This window comes from Odontomachus brunneus, unplaced genomic scaffold, assembly GCF_010583005.1.
Source record: "Odontomachus brunneus isolate Ranch 3 - 2012 unplaced genomic scaffold, Obru_v1 Obru_scaffold_005, whole genome shotgun sequence".
NCBI classification, from domain to species: domain Eukaryota; kingdom Metazoa; phylum Arthropoda; class Insecta; order Hymenoptera; family Formicidae; genus Odontomachus; species Odontomachus brunneus.
Window position 1 is genome coordinate 99,726 of NW_022639455.1, and position 22,729 is coordinate 122,454.

The window sequence follows — 22,729 nt, forward strand, 5'->3', positions numbered from 1 at the left end:
TCTCTCTCTCTCTCTCTCTCTCTCTCTCTCTCTCTCTCTCTCTCTCTCTCTCTCTCTGCCGTTCTGGCCAAGCACCCGAGTTCTTCTCGCAAGCTGCGCCCACTGCACCGAGATGCATCGAGCGCGGCTCGTCGTCGCACGACGAGATACCGCGCCGTAATTACAAGAGACCGGGGGTAGACCGAAGGATACGACGTGCTCCGACTGTCGTCTTGCCCGCTATCCCCGTGTCCAGCCACGAAACGGGAACGGAACTTCCCGAACTGCACGCGCACCGTGTGTGCGTGCGTTGAAGTCTCCGACGACGAGCAGAAAAAAAGAAGGAAGAAGGCATCCTGGCCATCGATTCAAATTTAGGGCAATTTATTATTAAAATAAGAACAATTTGTGAATTGTTTATTTGATTGTGTAATTGTGAAATGTTCTTTAAAACATCTCCATTAAGATTTAAATGAGATTAATTAGATTGAAATTTAAATGAGACCCTTTTATTCCGACATTAAGATTGATCTTGTGAGATACGTCCTGACTGGAAATTTATCCCATGGTCCTGACCACATTGATCCCAATTAGTTATCTTGGTTGGTATAAGGTAATATTACCAAGTCTTAATTATAAACAAACCCCTAATTATTAATAATTGTTATTATTAATAAAGTGCTAATTACCGCGCTGCGTTATTATGATCAGGAATCAGTAACATAACTTATACAAACCAAATAACTGATTACGATCAGCCTGATCAGGGTCGTAATATAAATTATTAGTACTAAGAATAGGATGTTGCGAAAATTAAGATCGGACTAATATCAATTAATTTCAACAGCTGTACTAAAAGAAGAAAAAACAAAGAATCGTAATAATTAAGATTTACGAATATACGTAAGAAAGTAATTTCTTCAGAAGACACTCAAACCAGTTTCACGCATCACGAAAATTATTTGAAGCCTAAGAATTTTCATACATAAGGACTATCACAGACGTGATTTTAATATAATGCTCTTGAAAGTAAGAGAGAGAAAGAGAGAGGGAGAGAGAGAGAAAGAGAAGGCATTGGCCGTTGTCTCACCGGTAAAGCCCGCGAACGAACGCACGAAAGTTTGACAAAAATCCATAAGATACGGCGGAGAGAAAGACAAAATAAAGACGACAATCTTCCCGGTGAGTCCTCCCCCTACGGTTTACCCGTTCTTCTCTCGACGCGGTGGAATCGACGAAGCATTCAAATGTCAGGCCGACGAGGTCTAACGGAGTAACAGATCTGTCCTGGTCCCGGGACGCTCTTCTCTTTTTCTCGTCGATTTTCTCCGGTCTTCCTCGCTCCCTCCTGTGCCATCGCGATGGAAGTTAAACGTACGGTAGTCGAGATACAATAAACGTACGGGACACTAAACTGTTTGCTGTTGTCAATCCTTTGTGGAGAGGATACCGGCCCTCACCACGCAGTGGGCCCATTGCTCTTTCAGGTACAGTTCTCACAAAGAGTGACCGCATGGAGAATCGCTTAAACTCGCCCCTTCTTGTCCGGCGGTGACGGCTAACGAAGTCGCGAAATCGTGAGATCACGATATCGAAGTCGAGAGAGACGCGATATTACTCGATATTATCCGCTTTTATATATATATTCTAATTCTAAAAATAATTCTAAAAAAACGTTCTGTGCTCGTATAATCATATAAGAATTTAAAAAGGACAGAAACGCTCGGTGAACTCCAAAAATATATTTACAAAGGAGAACATCAATGACAATTTACTCGAAGGGATTTTCATAATATACTTGTTTTGTTATATATTCTAATTATTAATATTTAACATGATATATTTTCCATAGTTATGAGACAAAGTAGATGATAAAAAAGTGTGAGTAAATATTTTCAATAATTTTTCCTATCAAAAAGTGAAACTGGAGCACCGTGCACCGATGCTTTCGCATGCACGTTTCTCAATTATGTCGAGAGATATGTTAATGCGCGCTTCATTACGCGTTTGCACGTGGTCGCACCTCGTGTATTGCGTTCCATTTATAGTTCCGTTGGCCGGGAGTGCGCACGGTTCGGTCAGCATCGGAGCTAATAGTGTTAATAAAATGACGCAGGCTTTCGTTTTCTCGTTCTTTCTCTCTCGGGAAAGGATGGAGAGCAAGAGAAGAAGAAAAGAAGGAGGAGCAGGAGAGGAGACTCGCGCTCCCCTCCTCTCTCCTTTCTGTATTTATCTCTCTCGGGACACCGCGATGATGCCTCTCTCGGGACCGGTCGCAGGAGGCGTCCTTAGTCACGGATAATTTCCTTCCTACCGGTTTTTACGACGGCTGGGAGCGAGAAAAATCGGGCTTTTCCTTCGCCTTCGTACAACACACCCCGCCACCACCATGATCGACGCACATGGCCGTACACCATTGTTGCTCCTGTCACCACCCCGTACCTCTCTGTACCTCCGCACTCGTCGTAAATAATTCATGAATACACTCGTTTCTGAGGGCCACCGTCCAGGGTGCCAATATGTTGCGCGCATCTTTTGCGAGAGCGTGTTTGTGACGAACGTACGTGATGGTGCGCGAGGGAACCCCCTACGGAGTGACGTGGTCCTGAAAAGTGACGCAGTGAGCATTAGTGACGCTTACTGTTCACAACGTCGAGCTTCGATCCAAAGATGTCAAATGTGGTCAATCTCCCACGCAAAAATGTTCAAGGAGGTCCATTCTTATGGAAGCGTGGGAACCCATTTTTAAACACCACACACGGAGAAAAAACATTTCAACTCACGTAACCGAATGGGGACCAGATGAAAAACTCGCTGACGAGAAATAATATTCCTGTTACTATGACTGAAAACATTCGTTTGAACATTCAGCTGTATTGAAACTCGATTGAAGTAACTAAGGCCGATTGGCTGGGTAGAAACTTGCTACAAAAGAATCTGTTCCTGCAGAGTTTTTCGTCTGATTGCCGGATAACAGACAATTCAGTTACATCAACGCAATTTTTTACTCTGTGCAGCATGACACGATTATTTCAATTAAAAATATGATGTAATATTTAACGCTGCACATTATAAAATAGTAGACCAGGTGGAAAACTCGGTTGTGTGGGAACGATTCCTGTAGAAGAGGTCTCTATTCAGCCAATTGCTCTCAGCAATCTTAACCGAATATTAGTCATAATAACTAAAGTTGTTATATTATTTCTCGTTATTTCTCGTTAGTAAGTTTTTCGTCTGATCCTCACGTCATGTAATTCGTCAGAAATCCTCACTCACAAGTAAATCTACCCAAAAGTTATACTCAGATTTCTTTCTAATGTGACACAAATGTAGAAGTACAAAAAATATTTAGGACATAGTTTTTCATTTTGGCCCACTTTGAGTTTCACGAGTAGTTTATAGCTTTTTAATGTTCTCACTCTTACCAACAGTGCAACAAAAATGCATAAGAAATAAAATTGAATATAAGATATAGGCGTTTTTGGTTTGCTGATTATGAATATGAAGTCAAATATGTAAAATTATTTGTATAAATAATAAAATGTTTAAATAAAACATGTAAAAAGTTAAAAAAAATTATTTATACAAATAATTTCTCGGTTTGGCCGAGATTCGAACCATTTTTGGCTAATTTAGCACAGATTTAAAATATTTCGCTTGGAATCTCGACTAAAGAAATTTAAAATGGTTTGTATCTCAGCTATGCTAATTTTGTTAAAATTTTATTTAATTACAATTGCCGGATTTTTCGGTTTGGCTGAGATTCGAACTATTTTTGACTAATTTAGCAGATTTAAAATATTTCGGTTAGAATCTCGGCTAAAGAAATTTAGAATGGTTCGTGTTTCAACTATGCTGATTTTGTTAAAATTATTTAACTATATCTTGTTTACAATTTTATTTCTTATGTATTTTTATTGTACTTGTTGATGATAGGAGTGAGAACATTAAAAAGCTATAAATTGCTTGTGAAACTCAAAGTAGGCCAAAATGAAAAAATATTACCTAAATATTTTTTGTATTTCTACATTTACGCCAAATTAGGAAGAAATCGGAGTGTATCTTTTGGGTAAGTTTACTTGTCAGTTACCTGAACTGAGATTTGTTTTCTTTGTACAAGTTACGGGTCAAATTTTTTCTCATATGTTTCACCAATTCCTAAAGGCTTAATTTTCTTCTTGATAATGATATGCCTGACGCGAAGTACACTTTCGACGCTGTTAAACGTTCTTCTCGGCACCCGCGATTAAATTTCCTCATCGCCGTTGAACTTCGACCTTTCGCTGACAATGACCGACGGAGACGGGCGTCATATCGTGAACGAACGAGAGTCCACGCGAATTGACACGAAGCGGGCTGACGAAGCTTGAGCGACGCGTTGGATAAACATCTTTTAAAGGCCTTTTAGTAGGTGTTTGACACGTACACGTGACGTTATTTAATTTCCGTACGTGCGAGATGGGAGTCGAGGGTTAAAGACGCGAGAGCGGACAAGAGCCGGGGGAGTCTTGTGCCGACCGCATTAGTTAGCATTCGCATTCGCGAGGCGACGAAACACTTAGCGCCATGTCGCTAAGTCCGTTTCAGTCCCGTGGAATATCGCTGTCTCGCGTTCGCGCGAATTTCAGCGCGCAGTCTTAATCCGTTTAAGGGACGAGTCAAGGCCATGCGGCTCGTAAAAGCTTGCGCGCGCGCAAGGCACACACACACGACACATGTCCGCATTTCACTTGATTTGTGTGATCAAACAGATATTTCTTATCTCGAGCAAGTTCGAAACAATCGTTCGGCAAAAAATAAGATCCGTAGCTCAAACACTTTGCGCTCCAAAGACGTCGTAGTAAAGTTATCGAAAATTTCTTATACTCAAACGAGTGCTCTGCTGGTCCAGGTAAAATTTTACATGTCAAAATTATGTTAAAATGTATCGCTGTTCTTTGTGATGCGTGTAATTTGCAGCAGCGGTATTCTAAGAATATCTGCAAGTCTATTTAGGTGTGATTATTATTATTTGGGTGTGAGGACTATACATTCACTTGTCTCTCGTCGCGTTGGTCTTTTTTGTCTACCACATAGTCACTTTTATAAGAAGTGTGACTTTAATCCGAATGGACGCCGTAGAGAGAGACATTTTTGCTCAATTTCGCAAATGGTTAGAAACCGATAGAAACTCTGCCTCTCTTATCTACATAGATTATCTACATAGATTATATTAGATACGTATAAACTAGTTTAAATAGATTAGATAAATATAATGTCTTAGAAATTGAAATAAAAAAGCGCCGCTCCCGCGCGGCGTTTCACGAGTTTTATTGCTACATAGATTAGATAAATGTAAACTAGTTGTCACGCCGGTTTTAGAAACTGATTTGAAATTTAAAAAATATCGCCGCTGCGTTTCATGAGTTTTAGGAGAAATTTTAAATGGCACTTTCCTAGTGTGAACATTTGAAATAGATACGATCGTTATTTTGATAGAAAAACTCTGCCCTCCAACTTTCAAATGTAAATTCTACAAATTTAATCACGCCGTTGCGATCCTATCCCCCGTGTTTCTTGCATCTCCGTAAGGAGACTCCATAAGCGGACCGTAGAAATAGGATGAGCCGGAGATTTTACGAGCGATATTAGCGGGAGCGCCGGCGCCCTTACTGCCGAATAATTAGTCCCCGATTTGGCGGTGATTCCGTTTAGCTCACCGTCCCTGCCCTATTAGCGATAAAGCCGTGCAACCCCAGCAAGGACGATCTTCGGGAAACGCGGGCGTAGCCGCCAGGGACCACCTTCGTAGAGCAGTCGCGGCACACTTTTTATTACGCGTAAATCGTCCTTTTTATTTTCATCAGGTGCACTAGCGCATCGAAGGGCATCCTCCCATTTTGCCGCTATTCCTTTATCCTCCGGTTCTCTCCGCTAATCTCATGTATATTCTGTAATTTACAGCGTCATTCTCTCTCTCTTTTTTCGTCGATGAAAGCCAAGTGTTACATAATAAAGTTCACAATAATGAGGGTAAAATGCGTCGCGCATTTGGATGAGGGGAACAGATTATCATAGGAATGAACGAACACGAGAATAAAGAAAGCATGATTTCTTTCATCGCGCGAGTTTTATCGAGACCGTACCGAATCGTGAAGCGTGTTCCACGAGGGACACCTTCGATTCGTGGGAGGACGTGCGATTTCGCGAATGCTCTCGCGGAAGAAAATTATCGCTGGAGTGAGCGGACGAAGACGCCGGCTCGGGTTTATTAATGCTCCAAGGTGAGCATCCTCGTTACAGAGCTGGGAAACGGCGGAGAAAAAGAGACGTCTTTCTGATGTAATCCCTCCAAGGTAGTGAGAGATGCTCGATCGCGATGAATCAAAGTCGCGGCGTCGAGCACGAGGCGCGATCAACGTGATTCATGTAAATCCGATTATGTCAACCTAGCATCCCCATCTGCAAACGCGAATTCCTGCTAAACTCTTCAAGCACCAAAATCAAAGATGCAGCAATGAAATTAATATCCAAATAGTATCTCATTCTGGAAAAAAAAGATGTAGATTACGTGAGTGAAAAGAGGAATCATAGGAGCATGTTTTGAAAAGATGCATGGATTGAGGAAAGTGAGAGAGAGGGGGGGGGGGAAGAGAGGAAAGAAGGTAGACAAAGATGAAATGGAAAAGGTAAATAAAGATTATTACTAGTATTTCATTCCCGTATCGTTCCCATCTCGACCATTTGCATTGGGGATAGTAACATTCACGAACCAGAAGGTTACTCCGCGCCACGCGTCCTGACGTTCAGCTTGTTGCAGTACTTGGACGTCGAACCCGCGGGACTTTCGTCGGCTGCGAGAAAGTTCCACGGACTCGAGAAAGCAGCAGGTGCAGGCCGTTAACCTCCCCCGGCTTTTCCTCAATGAAGGAATAAAATCATTACGTTGACTCTGACCACCTCCGTACCACCTTCGTGTCTCTCCCGCCGTTCGCAGGCAAGAACAGAAGAAGAAGAAGAAAAGGAGGAGGACAAGGAGGAAGGGTAGGAGAAAGAGAGGGCAATTTGTTGACCCGAGAAGGCGACCACTTAGGCGACCGTTTTCTTCATCACTCCGTGGATTCCGTGGAATCCCGGAATGAATGAAGGAAACCACTCTCTTAATTTAGTCGAAGCCCATCGGGAGGATTCGACGATATGCCTGCTGCTCGCGTAGGGGGAGGGAGCCGGCGAGCCGGGCCCTCCGCGGGGCAGCACAATAAATTCCTGCCGCCTCCGCTTCCCTTTTACCCGGAGGTAGCTCTTTCCACGGGTTTTTGACGCCCGTGTTCGTCTTATCGCGACACGCGGCACCCCTCAATTAAGAGGTGCTGCTCGTCCACGAATGTTATACCAGGTTCCGTGGGCCCCCGGGGTCCCCGGGACCACACAGCGGGAGCTACCTGCCGGGTCTAACCTATCGCCCGGATCGCGCCCATAAAAATTAAACGTCGCCAGATAAATAAACGTCAATCGGGAATTAAGATAGGCGCCGCCGGTAGCGTGGATATCCTTGCGCTTTTTCCCGCCCCCTATCCTCCTGCCCTCTCTGCTAGCCCGCCGGCTGTCCGGTACCCGTTAAGAATTTTTCCCCAGGACCGCGTCCACCACGAGTGGACGACAGATAAGCGACATCGACCTCTGATGTATCGTCCGTCGAGTTCTCGGTTCGACGGGAAAAAAGGGGACCGACAGGTACGCGGAGCTCCAGCAGTCTCGACCCTTCACTATGGATGTACTAGATACACCGCTACTAGTTATTAACGAATAAATTCGGACTCCGGCATTGCTCGACGTACTGCTCTGACTACACTGGAGTACATTGAGAAAAAATGCTTGAAAATTTATTTGTGGGATATAAAGCTTATTTCTGTCAATATAATATAATATTGTAAATATAAATATATTCTATGAGCAAATATTCAAGTATTTTCTCTCGGAGTATTTAGAGAATAATACTCTAAGTACATTCAGAACGTTATACTATAAATAGTGTCATAAAAAGCACTATAAAACGTTCTATTTCTTTACATGTCTCACGGTTTCGAAGATATGTCGCTTACAAACATTTTTACCGGATTTCTTTCAAAAGCACATATAAAAAATACATGTCCTTCACTTTTAGTCGCTCTAATCGCTACCCAAAAATCCCATTGAAATCGATGAAGGATACTTCCATTTGTTTTCGTGCAAGTTGTCGAGGTGAAACCACGGCGACGACAGAACGAACAGCGGGATTCGGTGGTTAGACTCCATATGTTCCTTGAGATTTTTCTTGTCGAGGCAAGGAGCGTCCCAGAAAGTCGTATATTTCTGTTGCGTGGGTTCCCGATGGCGATCTGTCCTCGCCTCGGCCTACCTTTCTCAACAGATAATGACCTCCTCGACATTTGTCAATGGCGATACTATTTACGACGTCTCGCTGAATGCCCGTAATGAATGAACTATGCACGAGAGATCAGTAGCGACGGATTGACAATGATACATAAGCTAGCATAGCAGCCTTCATACATAGTGAGTACGATTTTCACTGCGTCCATGCGTATGTACGTGCATTTAAGAATCATAATAACTCTAATATTAGTGTCAAGGCCATTCTGTCTTCTGTGAACTCCTTTTTACAACGATATAATCTTTCTGACGCAATTTTAATCAAATAGTTTAAACTGATATCGTTCAGACATTTGTGCTTATGCGGCATCAACAATTTCGAGAGCTTGAAAAATTTTTCTCAACGCTTCTAGGTGACAAATAATTTTCTTAGTTAAGAAGTCAAGTCGATAAGAGTTCAATAATAAGAATATCACAATAATGGTCTTATGATAATAGAACAGAAGTTGGAGAAAAGAAGAGTAAATTACAGAGATAAGGAGAATGCATGGGAATGCTACTGAGCGACTTGATATAAGTGCTGCACAGGCTTAGACAGGAGTTCTCAGGTCGAACTGTCGACGAGTGAAGTCGCAGATAAACGACGACGCCGAGATTTGTCACCCGGAACGACCAGTTAACACATCGGCACCCTTGTCATCGATCCGCACCAATAATGCAACCGGTAGGCAAGATTTATGTACCTGCCATCCAACCTTTTCCCAACAGCAGACCTACCGTTTAAACCATAATTTCCGACTCTATCGAATGTTCTGCGACACAGCGGTTTTCACTCAAGCTAAGTTAACGCCGGCCACCGTGTCGGCTGATAAGCTTGACAAAATGATAAAATTCTCTTTCAAAGGGCGTGTGAATTGTATCGCAGGAGTGCGCGAATAGATAAGCACGTCTTCACTTACTTGCAGTCAACACATTTCAGACTTTATTTTAACAGAACTTTCAAATTTACAGCTTGGATTGCCGAGACATTCAATATTGCCGAAAGTGTGAGAAGCTGTAGATAATCACAATGTGTAGTCTAATCGTGAGTTGAGAAATGTTTTATTGCTGGAGAATATACCGTCTCTGTATAGTAAGATATTTTTTTATATACCAAAGAAAGACTTGCATATAACAAAAGAAAAGATTTGTATATGTCACAAAAAAATCGTAATTATTTCTTCATTATTATTAATTTTATCTCTATTTTATGTACACGGATATACATTGTATATCCATATTGTATATTTATTCATGCACAAATATATTGTTGATCCTCCTCAACATTTTACCACGTGTTCATCCAGCGTGTAATCCTAATCGTTCCACGTTGCGATTAATCGTATGCAATCGCTCGTACGTGGCCGATGGACGACGGGCGACGCGAAAGGATAATTGCAGCGCTACCTGACAAGCGCTGTGAAACAATAATTTAGCGGATAAGAGCCGAAGGTGCGTCTCGCTACGCGCGCGCACCCGATGGAAACCCGGCGTGGAGAGAGAAGCGGCGGCGGCGGCTACAAATTATTTACAGCGCGGCGCGGATACCGCCACGAGCTTTACGATTACCCGATGAAGCGTATAATCTGACTTTGTCGTCTTTATGGCGCGGTACCGTTTTTATGGGGTGAAGCGAGGTCGTAAGTGCCAGGTGGAACGCATATTAGGTCCTCTCGTCGGCCCCCGCTGCAGCGTGCGATGCTGCGTAAATTTCGACGCCGCGAAATAACCCGACGGTGTATACTCTTGGCGTGTACCCGTGGCGTGCAAGGCCAAGCCCCGATTTCTTACGTTGAACAAGCGTGTTAAGTAAACACGAGTGTGTAATTAATTAACGTATCTGAATACGATCCAGAAAAATTCGCGGAAGAATTAAAACGTGAGGGAGCGTTGGTAATTATTTATGGGTTTTTATTACAGATCTCTGGAAATGTTTCAAAAATAAGAATATCACCTCTTTTCTCTCTCCCTCTCTCTCTCTCTCTCTTTCTCTCTTTCGCTCTCTCCTCATAACGAATAATGTCCACTGTGTATCGCTTCTACGTTGCTTCTTGCGTTTCAATTGATTCACGGTGGTTTAATCAACGTTTGACCACGCGTGTAATACGTGCGCCACGTTAATTGGAGTTCAATTGAAGTGCTTGGAACGTACTCGGAATTGAGCATTACGCGTCGGTTAATCTTAGGCATTACGGCCCGTTCGAGTGAGACGCGTCGGTTTTATTTCGAGCGAGGACACGCGGAGCGTGTCAGCGCCGCCGCGATGTGCGTTTAAACGCAATTTGTATTCGATTATTCCATCAGCTTATCCCCGCGACATCATCCCCGCTCGGCCGGGCCGATCGCAAAACGCGACATTACGACACACCGCCGCGGGAAATATCGCAATTAAATCAATCGAACGGTCGTGCTTTCGCGCGAGAGCCAGCTGTAAGAAGAATCCACTGTAGTGCGAATGTCTCGTAAATATCTGTTGGATGTTCAAATATCCGCGAGTGTTCAACTACGCGTCTGAACAGCTTTTGATATTGCCCTTCTTTCTTATACGAAAAAAGATATGTTTTAAGGTAAACGTTAAGGTGTGAATCATACCGTATCCAATACACATTAAGGGAAAATTCGATAAAAGAAAACGAAAGAAACGAGACACGAAATATACTAAATCTGTCACGCTGCATTCCTGTTATTCTCCCGAGTTGGTTCCATCCGGACGAAGAGTAACAAAGTCACGCGTGTCTATTCCTGACAACTTTTCCCACGGAACGGTGATTTCGTACGACAGGAAGTGACAACGATATCGACAACATCCAAAAATCTGAATATTACGGGACATTTGTGGACGTACTACGCTCTCGGGGACGTCCGAAAGTAGAAGAAGCGCCGAGTGCGTGTGACGCTAATTTGCTTAATTAAACTGTCGCTTTATCCGAGCCGACGGGCCGTCTCGTTAATAATATACAATCTCCCGAATCTCATGAGGCGAATGCCGATCGTCAGGCATCCCCGGCGGTGTCGTGCTTAATTCGATCATCGATCGTCCAGCGTGAATTCCATGCGCGTTCGCGTTTTAATGTCTTACCTGAAGGAGAGAGAGAGAGAGAGAGAGAGAGAGAGAGAGAGAGGGGAGAGGGCAAAGGAAAGAGAAAGAGAGAAAAAAAGATTCTTCGTCGAATCACGATCGATACGATTGACGGCGATCTCTAGATCGCGGAGCCACGCCAGAGGGAATAAAGAAGGGGAGAGGACGAGGTCGAGAGAGGAGGAGGGAAGGAGAGAGACGACTGGCCGGTCGTGTCGTGGCAGTGTGTGTGAAGCTTTAATTAAGGGAACATATTGCCACTAATATATGACGGACAGTGTCAATCTGTCAGGCTACCAAAAGACACCGCTCTGATAGCGGGTCCTAGAGACCGGTGCAGCCTATTGGACACGCTGTCTTCGATTTGGCTGTCGCGGCCAATCACCCGGAATTAATACATCGGATGGCTAACCGAGCGAGTCACGCGGACCAGCCTCGCCTCTTTTCGGGTTCGGGTTCAGCGCGCGCTACCCGTGAGGGTGGCCGTACCTGATCGTGATGTGATGAGAGCCGATCGATCGCAGCGGTCGTGAGCGAGAATGAAATTCGTTCGCGTTTATCCGCCGCATTCCCACAGCGTCCGCGAGCGCGATGCGATGGACTGCGTGTCTTCGTGTAATGCCGACGAGGAAGACGCGTTTCTCGATTGAAGTTTCGTCGTACGAGAGTCGCGCTGTAGTTGAGTCGGGTTGACGAGGGGAATGATAAGAGACACGTGAGAGGCCCTCTGCAAGGTGCGACAATGACAGCGCGAGTCTTCAGCGTGTTTTCAGCGGAAATCGCGCTGACAGACAAGCGAGGAAGTCGGAGCGACGAATCGGATGTGTGCGACGACGCAGTTCGTTGAACTTCAATCTTCCAGCGACCGAATAGAATATTTCTCGTTTGCGATGAACCACGCGGTCGCATTATCATTATTATCATATTACTACACGCTGTTATTTGTGGCACCTTGTAGTTTGATTTCATAGCCGTATACGTGTCGCAACGGTCCTAATATTAGAGACAGTAGTCATTACCTATCTCTCTCTCTCTCTCTCTCTCTCTCTTTCTTTTTCTCTCTCTCCCTGTATCTTTCTCTCTTTCCTAGCCACACCGAAACTGTACGTCTAGAATCTATCCCATTAAGGTTAATTTAAAAATAATTACCGCTCATTCGCCCGTATCCTGGCTCGAAAAAAAGGGCAGAAAAAGCTTAAAAGACGATACACGAAAGAAAACCGATGAGAATCGGAATTCTACAGCGGCGTAGACGTCGATATCGCGTGAAATGTTACAACGAGTATCGTGCGTTACGCAAAGAACGTCGGCGTGTTTTTCGGCGAAATATCACTTCGGAATTCGACCCGATTTAAAGTACGTTCTCTTGTTGGCGCAATTGAATCGGGCCCAAAGTGTAATTTAGTATAAAAGGCGCAAACCATTAACAACGAAAATAACGCTCACGACTCGACGTCACTTTTTTCCCGGGATAACGGTCAAACGTTCCGAGAGAAAAACACGAAAATATCGGGCCCATTGTCGCGCGTCGCGTTTTTACTATCGTTAATACACTCACGTTCCGCTATAGAGTGGTCAAACGTCAGTCTCCACACACGGCCGGGTCCCCTTAAAGGCCCCGCACGTAGAAAGGTCCTTAAAGGTCCTAAAGGGGTAGCCCCATTCCGGAGGTGTGTGCCGATCGGGCACCAGCATTTAATCGTAACGAATCGCCCTCAGGGCCCGTAGGGGAGTGTGTAATCGACATCCGGTTCGCCTAATGTCGAACGAGTAGCGCCCTGTAATCTGCCGCTAGTGTGTGCATTGTCGTGCGCGGGGCCCCTTTCAGGAGCGAGAAAGGGGCCCCATGGGACCCGAGATCCCTTTCTCGGCGAGAGAGGGCGAGGCCGGTGCCCGGAATAGCGTCTGTCCGACCTTGCGCCCGTGACTCGCGAATAATGCGACCGGCCGGATTCACGAATTTACGGGATCGAGTGTCTAACGCGCGTGCAGAAGGCCACACTCGACTTGAACGAACGTGCCCGAGCATCGGGACACTGTCCGTTGCGAAGAAATTGGATTCGCTTCGAGCTTCGAGAACTGGAGATTATCGAAGACATAATCTGTGTTGCGATAACTCCACAGGGATTCCCCTGCGATAACTTCGTCAGATAAAAATACACTATGGGCTAGAAATGATAATCATAATGGAGCGAGAAGCAAATCGCAACGGCTCATTGAGCCGTTCGTACGACCCGACGCGTTAACTGCCGCGTTGATTAGCTCGAAAGTTTATAACCGATTTAATTACCAAAGATACAGCAAGTGAGTGAAATTCAAGACGCAAATATCTATTTACCACTTTCAATTAATTAATGTCAAACGCGCCTCTAATTAAACTTTATACGTAGCTCAATGAGACGCGAGATGTGGTAAATATCATAATCCCCAATCACCGTTGGCCATCGCGGCACTCAACGCGTTAATTGCCGTCGAAATTCATCGTCGAATAGACGGCGTGTGACTTGGCTTACCGCGCAGCAAGATCTTCTTGAGGGATCTCCTGACGGTCGTGCAGTTCCACCTGCGATTTCGGAATTGATACTGACATTCCTTGGTGCCGAATTGGACGCCCTTCGCGATCTCCTTCAGTAAGGACGGCTCTTTGCGACAGATATCGGCGAGCTTCCCCTTCAGCCTCCTCGTCTTCTTGCAGACGAGCATGGGATCCATCACCACCTGGCTTCCTACCGTCCTGCAAGCACAAACAATTGTTTATGATCATAGGAATGTTGGTGGTAACCAAGAATTTAAATACAATAGCCGCATTGTTACGCATGATTGTCGAATAATAATAAGAAACGAGCAATGCAGAAGGAAGAGAGAAAGAGATCAAGGCGCATCTCAGACACGAGAGAGCGTCTAATTGATTTATTTGCGCTTGATACTCGAGGCAATGTTATGGTCGCGCGAATCGCCAGAGGCCCCGCTAGCTACGCCATTCCCCTCGAGTCACGACACGCGCTAGAGAGTAGAACGGTCGGAATAATTTACGGAAGCTACAAATCCCGCGACGTGACGTCGGCTAAGTTGCCGGTTATTTAGCCGCGCAATATCTTTCCGCGCGCGCTATGTGGGAAAAAGAGATGGTTTCGCGGGAGATTAAGCGGAAGCTCCTTTCTCCGATGGCTCCTCCGCTAGCTGCGGCTCATTCCTTCCTCGCCGGAGAACCCGTAGAGTCTCTCTCTCTCTATCCCTCAGTGGCTCTTCGCTCTCCGGACCCACGAGTGTCGCGTCTCGGCGCAGCTCTGATCCTCGCGATTAATCGCCCGCGTTTGGATCCGAATTTATTCCTCCTCGTTCGCGCGCGCGCGCGTGCGAGCGCGCGGGCCTCGTAAATCAGGCGTGGCTCTGCTATTTACAGAGAATTCGGATTTACCATTTCAGCGCCGTCTGAATATGAGATTCGCCCTAACGAATTCTGCCGGATGCCACGAAAGCTTCTTGTGTACATCGCGTGAATAATTAGATCGAGGAAGATGACTGAATTTCGGAAGACAATAAGCTGGTCGGAGAATTTCCATGAAAGCTTCCAATTCGCGCTTAAAATTTATCGTCATCTAATTGTCTGAGTTTAGGAAAAACTAGACAAGATATGACGAGATTAGCTTTCGACTTGATCTTTTCTATTTTCTTAAATTTAATTTTGAATATATAACAGACGTGTCGATCAGTCGATACGCAGAACTTTAACGCAGCGATTAATGATCGAACGATCGCGTGGAATGGCCAGAAGAAGGTGACGAAGAGCGATAGACTGGAATCGTGACTGTATGAAGCCGCGGAACTGTGTGAAGAAGGAAAAGAGGAGGTTTCATGACGCTACGTCGTTGGCCTCTAGTAGGAAGGACAACGAGAAAGAACTCCGCGAAGAAGGCAAGCAAAGAAGAAGAATGACTACGCCGCGAACAGTATATAGCTACGACACACTCGAATCCGAACACGCTAACGCCATTACGATAATTAAAGCTCCAGCTTGTTACGTCGCTCGTGACGACGTAACCAATCGTATGAAGGAAAAATAAAGACATAGAGGGGAGGCAAAGACGCTCCAGAAACGGAAAGAACGTGCCGAAGGATGTGAAGAGGGAGGCGAGGGTGCAGAGAGATGCAGATAGAGAGAGAGAGAGAGAGAGAGAGAGAGAGAGAGAGAGAGAGAGCCGGATGATCACACTGAGCTTGCAAAAAACAAAAAAAGAATAAGGCGAATTGGAGTGAACTACGAGCGATGGGAACTACGAAGTCGAGGAGAAGAACTCGGAGACAGAAGAGCACCAGGGAAAGAACGAAGCGAAGGAGAAGGAGAAGAAAGAGGATGGGAAGGTAGAAGCGCGGATGAACGCAGGACGAGCACGGAGGCAGAAAGGTAAAAAGAGGAACAGAGGAGGTTCTGGAAGGGATTAGGGGGTGACGAGGAAAGGAGAGGAAATGGAGAAGAAGAGAAGAAGAAAGAGGACAGTCCGGGCGACCTTCGTTACGAAACGTTAATTAAGATCATTAGTTCTGCGTCGGTAGGATGCCGGGGCGCGTACACGACGGCCTCTCGGGAATGCAACGACCTTAATGGCAATAATTCCGTTAAGGACGGTTGCTCGCACGTCCGTGTACGCCGCAGCCGTTGCCCGTTCCCGATGTGCCTTAGCCTCTCAGCCTCCCTCCCAGCCGTCTTCTCCAGTCGTCCCATCTCGCCAACTTTTCGTTCTGCACGAACGGGAATAAGAAGTCGGAGGTAATGCGGAGAGGAGCCGTGCACGAGAGTGACATCGTCATTTGGGCGAAGGGAGATTCCTCGGCTCGAGAGGCGACCGCAGGACGAGGAGGACGGCTGAAGAAGGGTGGACGATACGAGGATGGGAATTCGCGGGAAATCCCCTTGATCGAAAGACTATCTCGCGCAATCGTGTCGGAGATATTATAGAAGCAGACGGAGGTGGAAAGGGGACAGAGAGAAGGAAGAGAAAAAAGAAGGAGAGCGGCGCTCTCTCGTCGGGGCAAAATATGGCGCATGTAACGTCTCGCGGGACGACCAGGGCCGCTGACAGAGTACAAGCCGTGGGGACTTGGACTCGTCGATATTCCTGTTAAGGCCCCCGTGTCCCGATAGAGTCTGACGGACGACAAGCGCCAAAGCTTCTTCAATCTGCTGCGTGGGCTCGTCGAAGGAAACGGCGCGACGCCATATCTCGAGGAGGAACATTCGCGCGATAAGACGTATCACTTCGCAGAGGTGTTCAGCTCGCGAGGATGTATCTACGCGAAATGTCAGCGGATACGTCGCTATTAACTCAGTTTTTCTTATAACTATACAACATGACGACTGTCGGATTTGAAAACTAGATACCGCTCGTTTTGCGACAGATTTCAACAGTTTTATGTAAAATTTTAGCACGTTTCGGAATTTTTAATGGCGTCGCACTGCGGCACTCTTGGGACGCTCCAGTGAAATCAATGCACACATTCTCGACCTCCCTTCGTTATATTGTGAAACATCCTTGACCTCTAATTGGGCTAAATTTCATGAAGGAAAAAAAGTCGGGTTACCCGATGAGGTGACGCATGTTTTGCAGTTTTGCAAAGGAGGAGAATGGCTTGCTCTTAGAAGTCGCGAGACCTTCCCGGAATTCGCGCATCACGCACCATTTCCCGAGTCGGCATCAATCTGCGCGAGAGAATGCAACGAAACTTCTAGGCGCGAGAGATAATGGACGAGCGACATAGACGTAGCTGTTCCGAGAAGTTGCGGTATGCGAAGCCGCGCGCGCGCGCGGTGCTCGTACGCAAGCAGAAGTTAAACATTGTGTTAAGCGCGGCTTATTACGGTGTGGGAGTGTTACGGCGAGTTTTACGCAGGGAAGAACGCGAGAGTGGTGGTGATACGCCTGCGGAAATAAGGGCGGACGTTTACGTGCAACTTTATACATTTTGCTTGTTCAAGCTTGTTCAAATAAATCCACGGGCCACCGGGTTTTATGGAAACCTCAAAATACGCCTCACATTTTATATTTGACTATATGGTTACAATGCGTTCGCGGACAACTCGCAAATACGACACACACACACACCACACCGCCAGCTGAATCTCATCTATGATATTTTTCGATTTTCGGATCGATATTTTTCTCCTAAAAATGAAATTTTGGGGTTTTCCTCGCGCTACTATGAGCTGCGAATTTTATGGTCGCGCCACGTGACGCCGCCGATCGATAACGAGAACGCCGCGATTTCTGTCCGGAACACATGGCCCAAACAATTTAAAGATAGTACCCGACGAATCGGAGCGAGAAGTGCAGAACGCAAGTTGAAATAACACTCGCCGCAACTTCGCCAATTCATCACGTCACGACGTCACGTCGCTCTATTTTTATTGGATCTGTGACTCCCGGTCGCGATTTCCGGCGGAAAGCGGGCGCGAACGCCGCTGCGAACATAGAGCGGCACCAAGGCGCGAAGGCGCAGCCTCTAGCCGGCTGAGGTTTACTCGACCTTTTGACTTCAAAGACCGTTTCCTAGTGGCCGCGCGCATCTCACCCCGTTAGTCAAATAAACGGCAGGACCGCTGGCGCGTCGATACTAAAAGACCAATCCCCGAGGCGGATAATAAAGTTACGACGTTATTGCAAACACGTCGCGTTTGACGAGCGCCGCGGACGTTTTGCACCCGCGCCTATTAATATCGCCGGAGGCGGCCTAATGGGAATTGGAGTGGTCAGGAGCTCTACGTTGCCATTCGTCTCCGATTTCGTCTCTTCTCGTTCGCCGATTGCGATTTCGTAACTTCCTACGGGTGAACGTTCGCGAAACATTACCGTTTCGCTCGAAACGACCGTCGCGTTGCGAAATAGCTAATTTAGAAGTACAGAAATAGTTTCTACCCATGAGCAGAGATAAAAATATCGAGCAGTTCTAAAAGCATGAGAATGTTTCACGAAATATTTTAATCCAAGAATTTAATTATATTTTTTATTTTATTTTTATTCCTCTCAATTATATTTCTTTGAAAAGGAGGCAGAAAGATATCTAAGTAAATTCTGTCATATCTATTCAAACTTTCTAATCCTCACCATCATAAGTGTCGATTTTGAGATAATTTAGCTAATTTATAGGTGTGTGATAAAAATAATTTCTATTCGTTGAGTAAAAGTAAAAATATTGATTTATTCTAAAAGGAGATATTGACCGATAAATTAAATTATATTTCTCATTTTATTTCTATCCCTCTTGATGATATTTCTTTATAGAGAGAAGCAAGAAGGATATCCAAGCAAAAATTTTGTTACATGTATTAAAATTCTCTAAACTTCGACGTTGTAAGTGTATGTGTGTTCGATTTTGAAGTAATATTTCACAACAGCGTCGATTCCTCATGATGTCAAATAATAATCGCGAACGTACCGCCGTCTGCGAGTTACAGAAGCGAGAGCCGACGTGCCGAATTTAAATGCACGAGGTCTTCGCGATCCCGTCACTCGTACGCCTGTATCTCTTTTCTTGCGGACGGCGGCCCCCGCAAAAACATCGCGGAGCCCGCTACTAGACGAAAAGAAGAGGGAAGACTTGGTTTAATCGACAACAATCGAGCCAGCGGAACGCCCGGGAGAGCAGCGGAGCCCCTCCTCGATTCTAGCCGAGGAGACGGGCCCCACCTCGCGTACGCGGAGGCAAGAAAAGAACTCGAGGATGGACACGTCGTCGCGAACGAAAAGCGTGGAGAGGCCGGTTAGGGCGGTCGACTTATTTATTGCCTCATTAGACGCCCTCACTTTGCTCGAAGGCAGCTCCACGCTGTCTGCTCGGATAGACAGTGACGAGAGAGCAACGTTGCTGGCCTCTTTCGGCTGGCCGGTTTGCACGCGGCAGAACGAACGGAGAAGCTGGAGAAGAGAGAATAAGAGAGAGAGAGAGAGAGAGAGAGAGAGAGAGAGAGAGAAGGAGAAGGAGAGAATGAGATTGCCAGTGGGAGACAGAATCGTCCCATAGAGTAGACGGGAAAAATTAAGGAGATCGCGAGAAGAAGCAAGGAGAGAGAAAGGGGGAGGAAAGGAGTCGATAGACCCACCGGCAAATTCCTCGAATATCTCGCAGTCCGATTGCGAATCGGTGGGGTTGGAAGAGGCCACGGGGGAAATCGGGAATCTCGTGAGGATCAAGGACGTTATTATTATCCTCCTTGATCTTACCTACTACTTGAGACAAGGGGTGGAGTCGCTATTAGCAAAGTTCCATTGCAATTTTCTTCTCGCGAAATGCAGCGTTTCCTAGTCTATGAGACTAGAGACGATTCGCGGGAACAATTCGGCGTAGATTAAGTAGGAATTGGCGAGATAAGCTTTCTTACTTGCATGAAAAAAAAGAGACGAAAGCAAACGTGTGGCAAGCGGATGTAAAAAGTCACAACAGTTCGTTAAATACGCCTGCTAAATACGCGCGTTCGATCTAAATCATCCTCTTGTTGCTCGACGACGTGAACCTCAGACAGCGACGTCGGGACGCCAAGATGACGAAAAGGAGCACCATGACAGAATGGAGCCACTTTATCACACGCGGACTCACATGTGCCAAAGTGGTTCTGGACGCGTGCTTGTTTTGCGTACCCGTTCTTGACTTTAGCTCGCTTTCCGCTTTTCTTGCCGCCGCGCCGCTCTCTCATCGATCAAGGGATTTTCGCGGAAAACTGGGACACTCGGGGCGACGAAATGCCAGGGCATAATCACGATATTAACAAGATCCATTTATCGTTCGTATCGCGGAGGAATTCGCGAGAATATTAGTGCAGGAGAATCAGTGAATAATTAATTTTCAGCGAAAACACTCCTACTTTATTGCTTACATCTCACTGATTTTAACCAGTAGAAGTAAGATTTTACTGCAAAAAAAATCTGTAGTGTACAAATTTATTCTACGCTGTGCCGACTTTCTTCGTTTGGAATGGTAGAATTAACGGTTTTCATACGATTTGCGTACAACGATACTGTCTGTGTTTGCAAACGACATCAGTAATAGGATTAGTGGCTACCATCAAATGATTCAGCGAGATTTCTCTGATTGCAGTGCGCTGCACTTCTAACTGAATTACCAGTTACAAGTATATTACATCTCAGTGAGGAATACACTAATTGTATTTTAGAGAGTACACGATTTCATGATTCAAACTCGCGATTTTAACAAAAGATTGCAATACGGTTAAGTGCCCGAAGATTATAGAGGGGACAAAGAAGTGGAACCCAAATCACGTGGTAGCACGGGGATCGTTCAACGGGGATCACGGCTGGCAAAAAGAGCAAGTCGAGAGCCTGCCTGAGAATGTTCCGAACAAATTGGTGGCAAGGGTCACCGGGACCGGGTTACATTTTGGACAGTCCTTTTTGTGAATCTCGAAGAATTCGTGCCCCGCTTAAAGCTGAACGCGCTGGGCTACTAGGGAGGGAAAAAAAGAGGAACGCGCCGTCTCGCCGCCATATCGTGGCGAATTTTTAATCAGCCTGCCCTCGAGAGGCTCGAGGATTCGGAATTTGTGCGCGAGCGATCTCGCGAGCTCGCGCGTGCGTCGTAATGAATTATTCCTGGTATGCGTTCGCCTTAATAAAACCGATAATGGGACCTAACTGATAAAGTTCGAGAGCAGTCCGCGATAGACTCGGGACCTTAAAATTCCGTACATAGCACGTGCGCTCTGCACGCGCCATCGAAACAATTTCGAATTCTTCCTCCGCCACGTTCCGGCTGCGAGCACCCTTTCTCTCTGTCTCTCCCTCTCTCTATATATATACTTCTAGCGTTCCACTAAAATCGATCGTCGTCGATCATAACCGTGTACAAGAATACAACGACGTGCCTTTTACGGGACGTACATTCCAAACATGTTAATTACATCGTATCCCGGATTGATCGATGTTAATAAACGCGACGTCTACGGGAGCTTAACATGTCAATATTGTCGATCGGGGTCCGTGTGGAGAGTGACGCATCATAAAATTAATCGGCGAAAATTGAAGCGAGAGAAATCGAAGGAAGAAACTGCTGCATCTCGCTGAGAAATCAAAAAATGAAACAGATCGAAAGTGAAACGCAACCAGAGAAAATATTTGTGTAATAATAACAAATAATAAGCGCGATAATATTGTATCCCGTCACACGCGTGTCCCGCGCATAAGAGCGGACATTAAGAGCAAATAAATGCAGCGAAGAATGCAGTGAACGGGAGGAGAGAGCGGCCGTGTCGAGGGCTCAAATTGAAAAAGGGCCACGCACTCGTTCACGCCCGACATAAAGTCACATTAACACCGTGCCATTGGCGCAGCGAAACCATGACCAATTCGGCACCCTGTGGGGGGAACGTCCGGTAAATCATTTATAGGCACGGTAGTGCGAGCGGTAACAGAGTTGGACCGAGCGAGACTCTCTCAGGGAGGTCAAGACAGAGGAGAGAAATGCAAGAGAGAGAGAGAGAGAGAGAGAGCAAGGAGAAGAGAACGACGAGGGGAGAGAAAGGGTAGAAAATAAAGAAGAGCGATAACACGCGAAAGGTGAACCGAGGAAGAAAGACAGAGAGAAAGAGAGAGGGAACTATTACGAGCATTGTGCGTGGCCCGCACGTGGTGCGTGTTGTTGCGTCACGCCATGCTGCATTTCGCGCAAAGAGAGGAGCCAGTGTGCGAGCACGAGGGCCAAGGGGGTGAGGGGCCTCATTTCCCGACCGCGGACACCCGTCGTTAACCACCCTGTTTCTGATACGCGTGTCATTGCCGGCTCACTGCCGTTATTATGCCCGCCGTATTTTGACCCGCCGGTGATTGACACGCACCGCGGGCGCGCGCGTCGTGACAAATCGAGCATTTCTTTAGCGCGCCGCGAGGACAGAAACGTGCGGAGGAACGCGGGAACGGAGGGCGAACTCCGCGGATGACCCTGAGGGGTTTAGCCATTTCACTGACTACCGCGTAAAGTGTCAGGAAATTAAGTGAAAGATACACGCGAGGTGGAGGCAGACTCAATACGTCACTGATGACTCCAACATTATCGCAGTGTTTTATAATGCTATGCGGGGAGAATTTTGTGATAAGAATTACCTGAAATTTTGTAACTGAGGAACTAAGAAAACTATAAGAATTGAAAAGAATTTGTGTGAAGGAGACTATAATATACAATATATTCTCTTCGTGTATATTTTCCTCCTGTTCCTTTGCATCTTATTACGTGTTATAGCCAATAACGAGCGAATACGAGGGAATTCCGCGACGATAATCT

General features: G+C 45.9%; 1 protein-coding gene across 2 annotated transcripts in view; it reads right to left on the bottom strand.

Moving 5' to 3' along the window:
* Nucleotides 1–22,729, bottom strand: part of LOC116850305 (protein Wnt-6) — a 119,770-nt gene that overhangs the window by 12,948 nt on the left and 84,093 nt on the right. For both annotated transcript variants that reach the window (XM_032828438.1, XM_032828430.1), the window contains one exon: nt 13,960–14,180. In XM_032828438.1, the coding sequence (XP_032684329.1) occupies nt 13,960–14,158 (199 nt within the window). In that variant the 5' untranslated portion in view covers nt 14,159–14,180. The remainder of the gene's footprint in view (nt 1–13,959; nt 14,181–22,729) is intronic.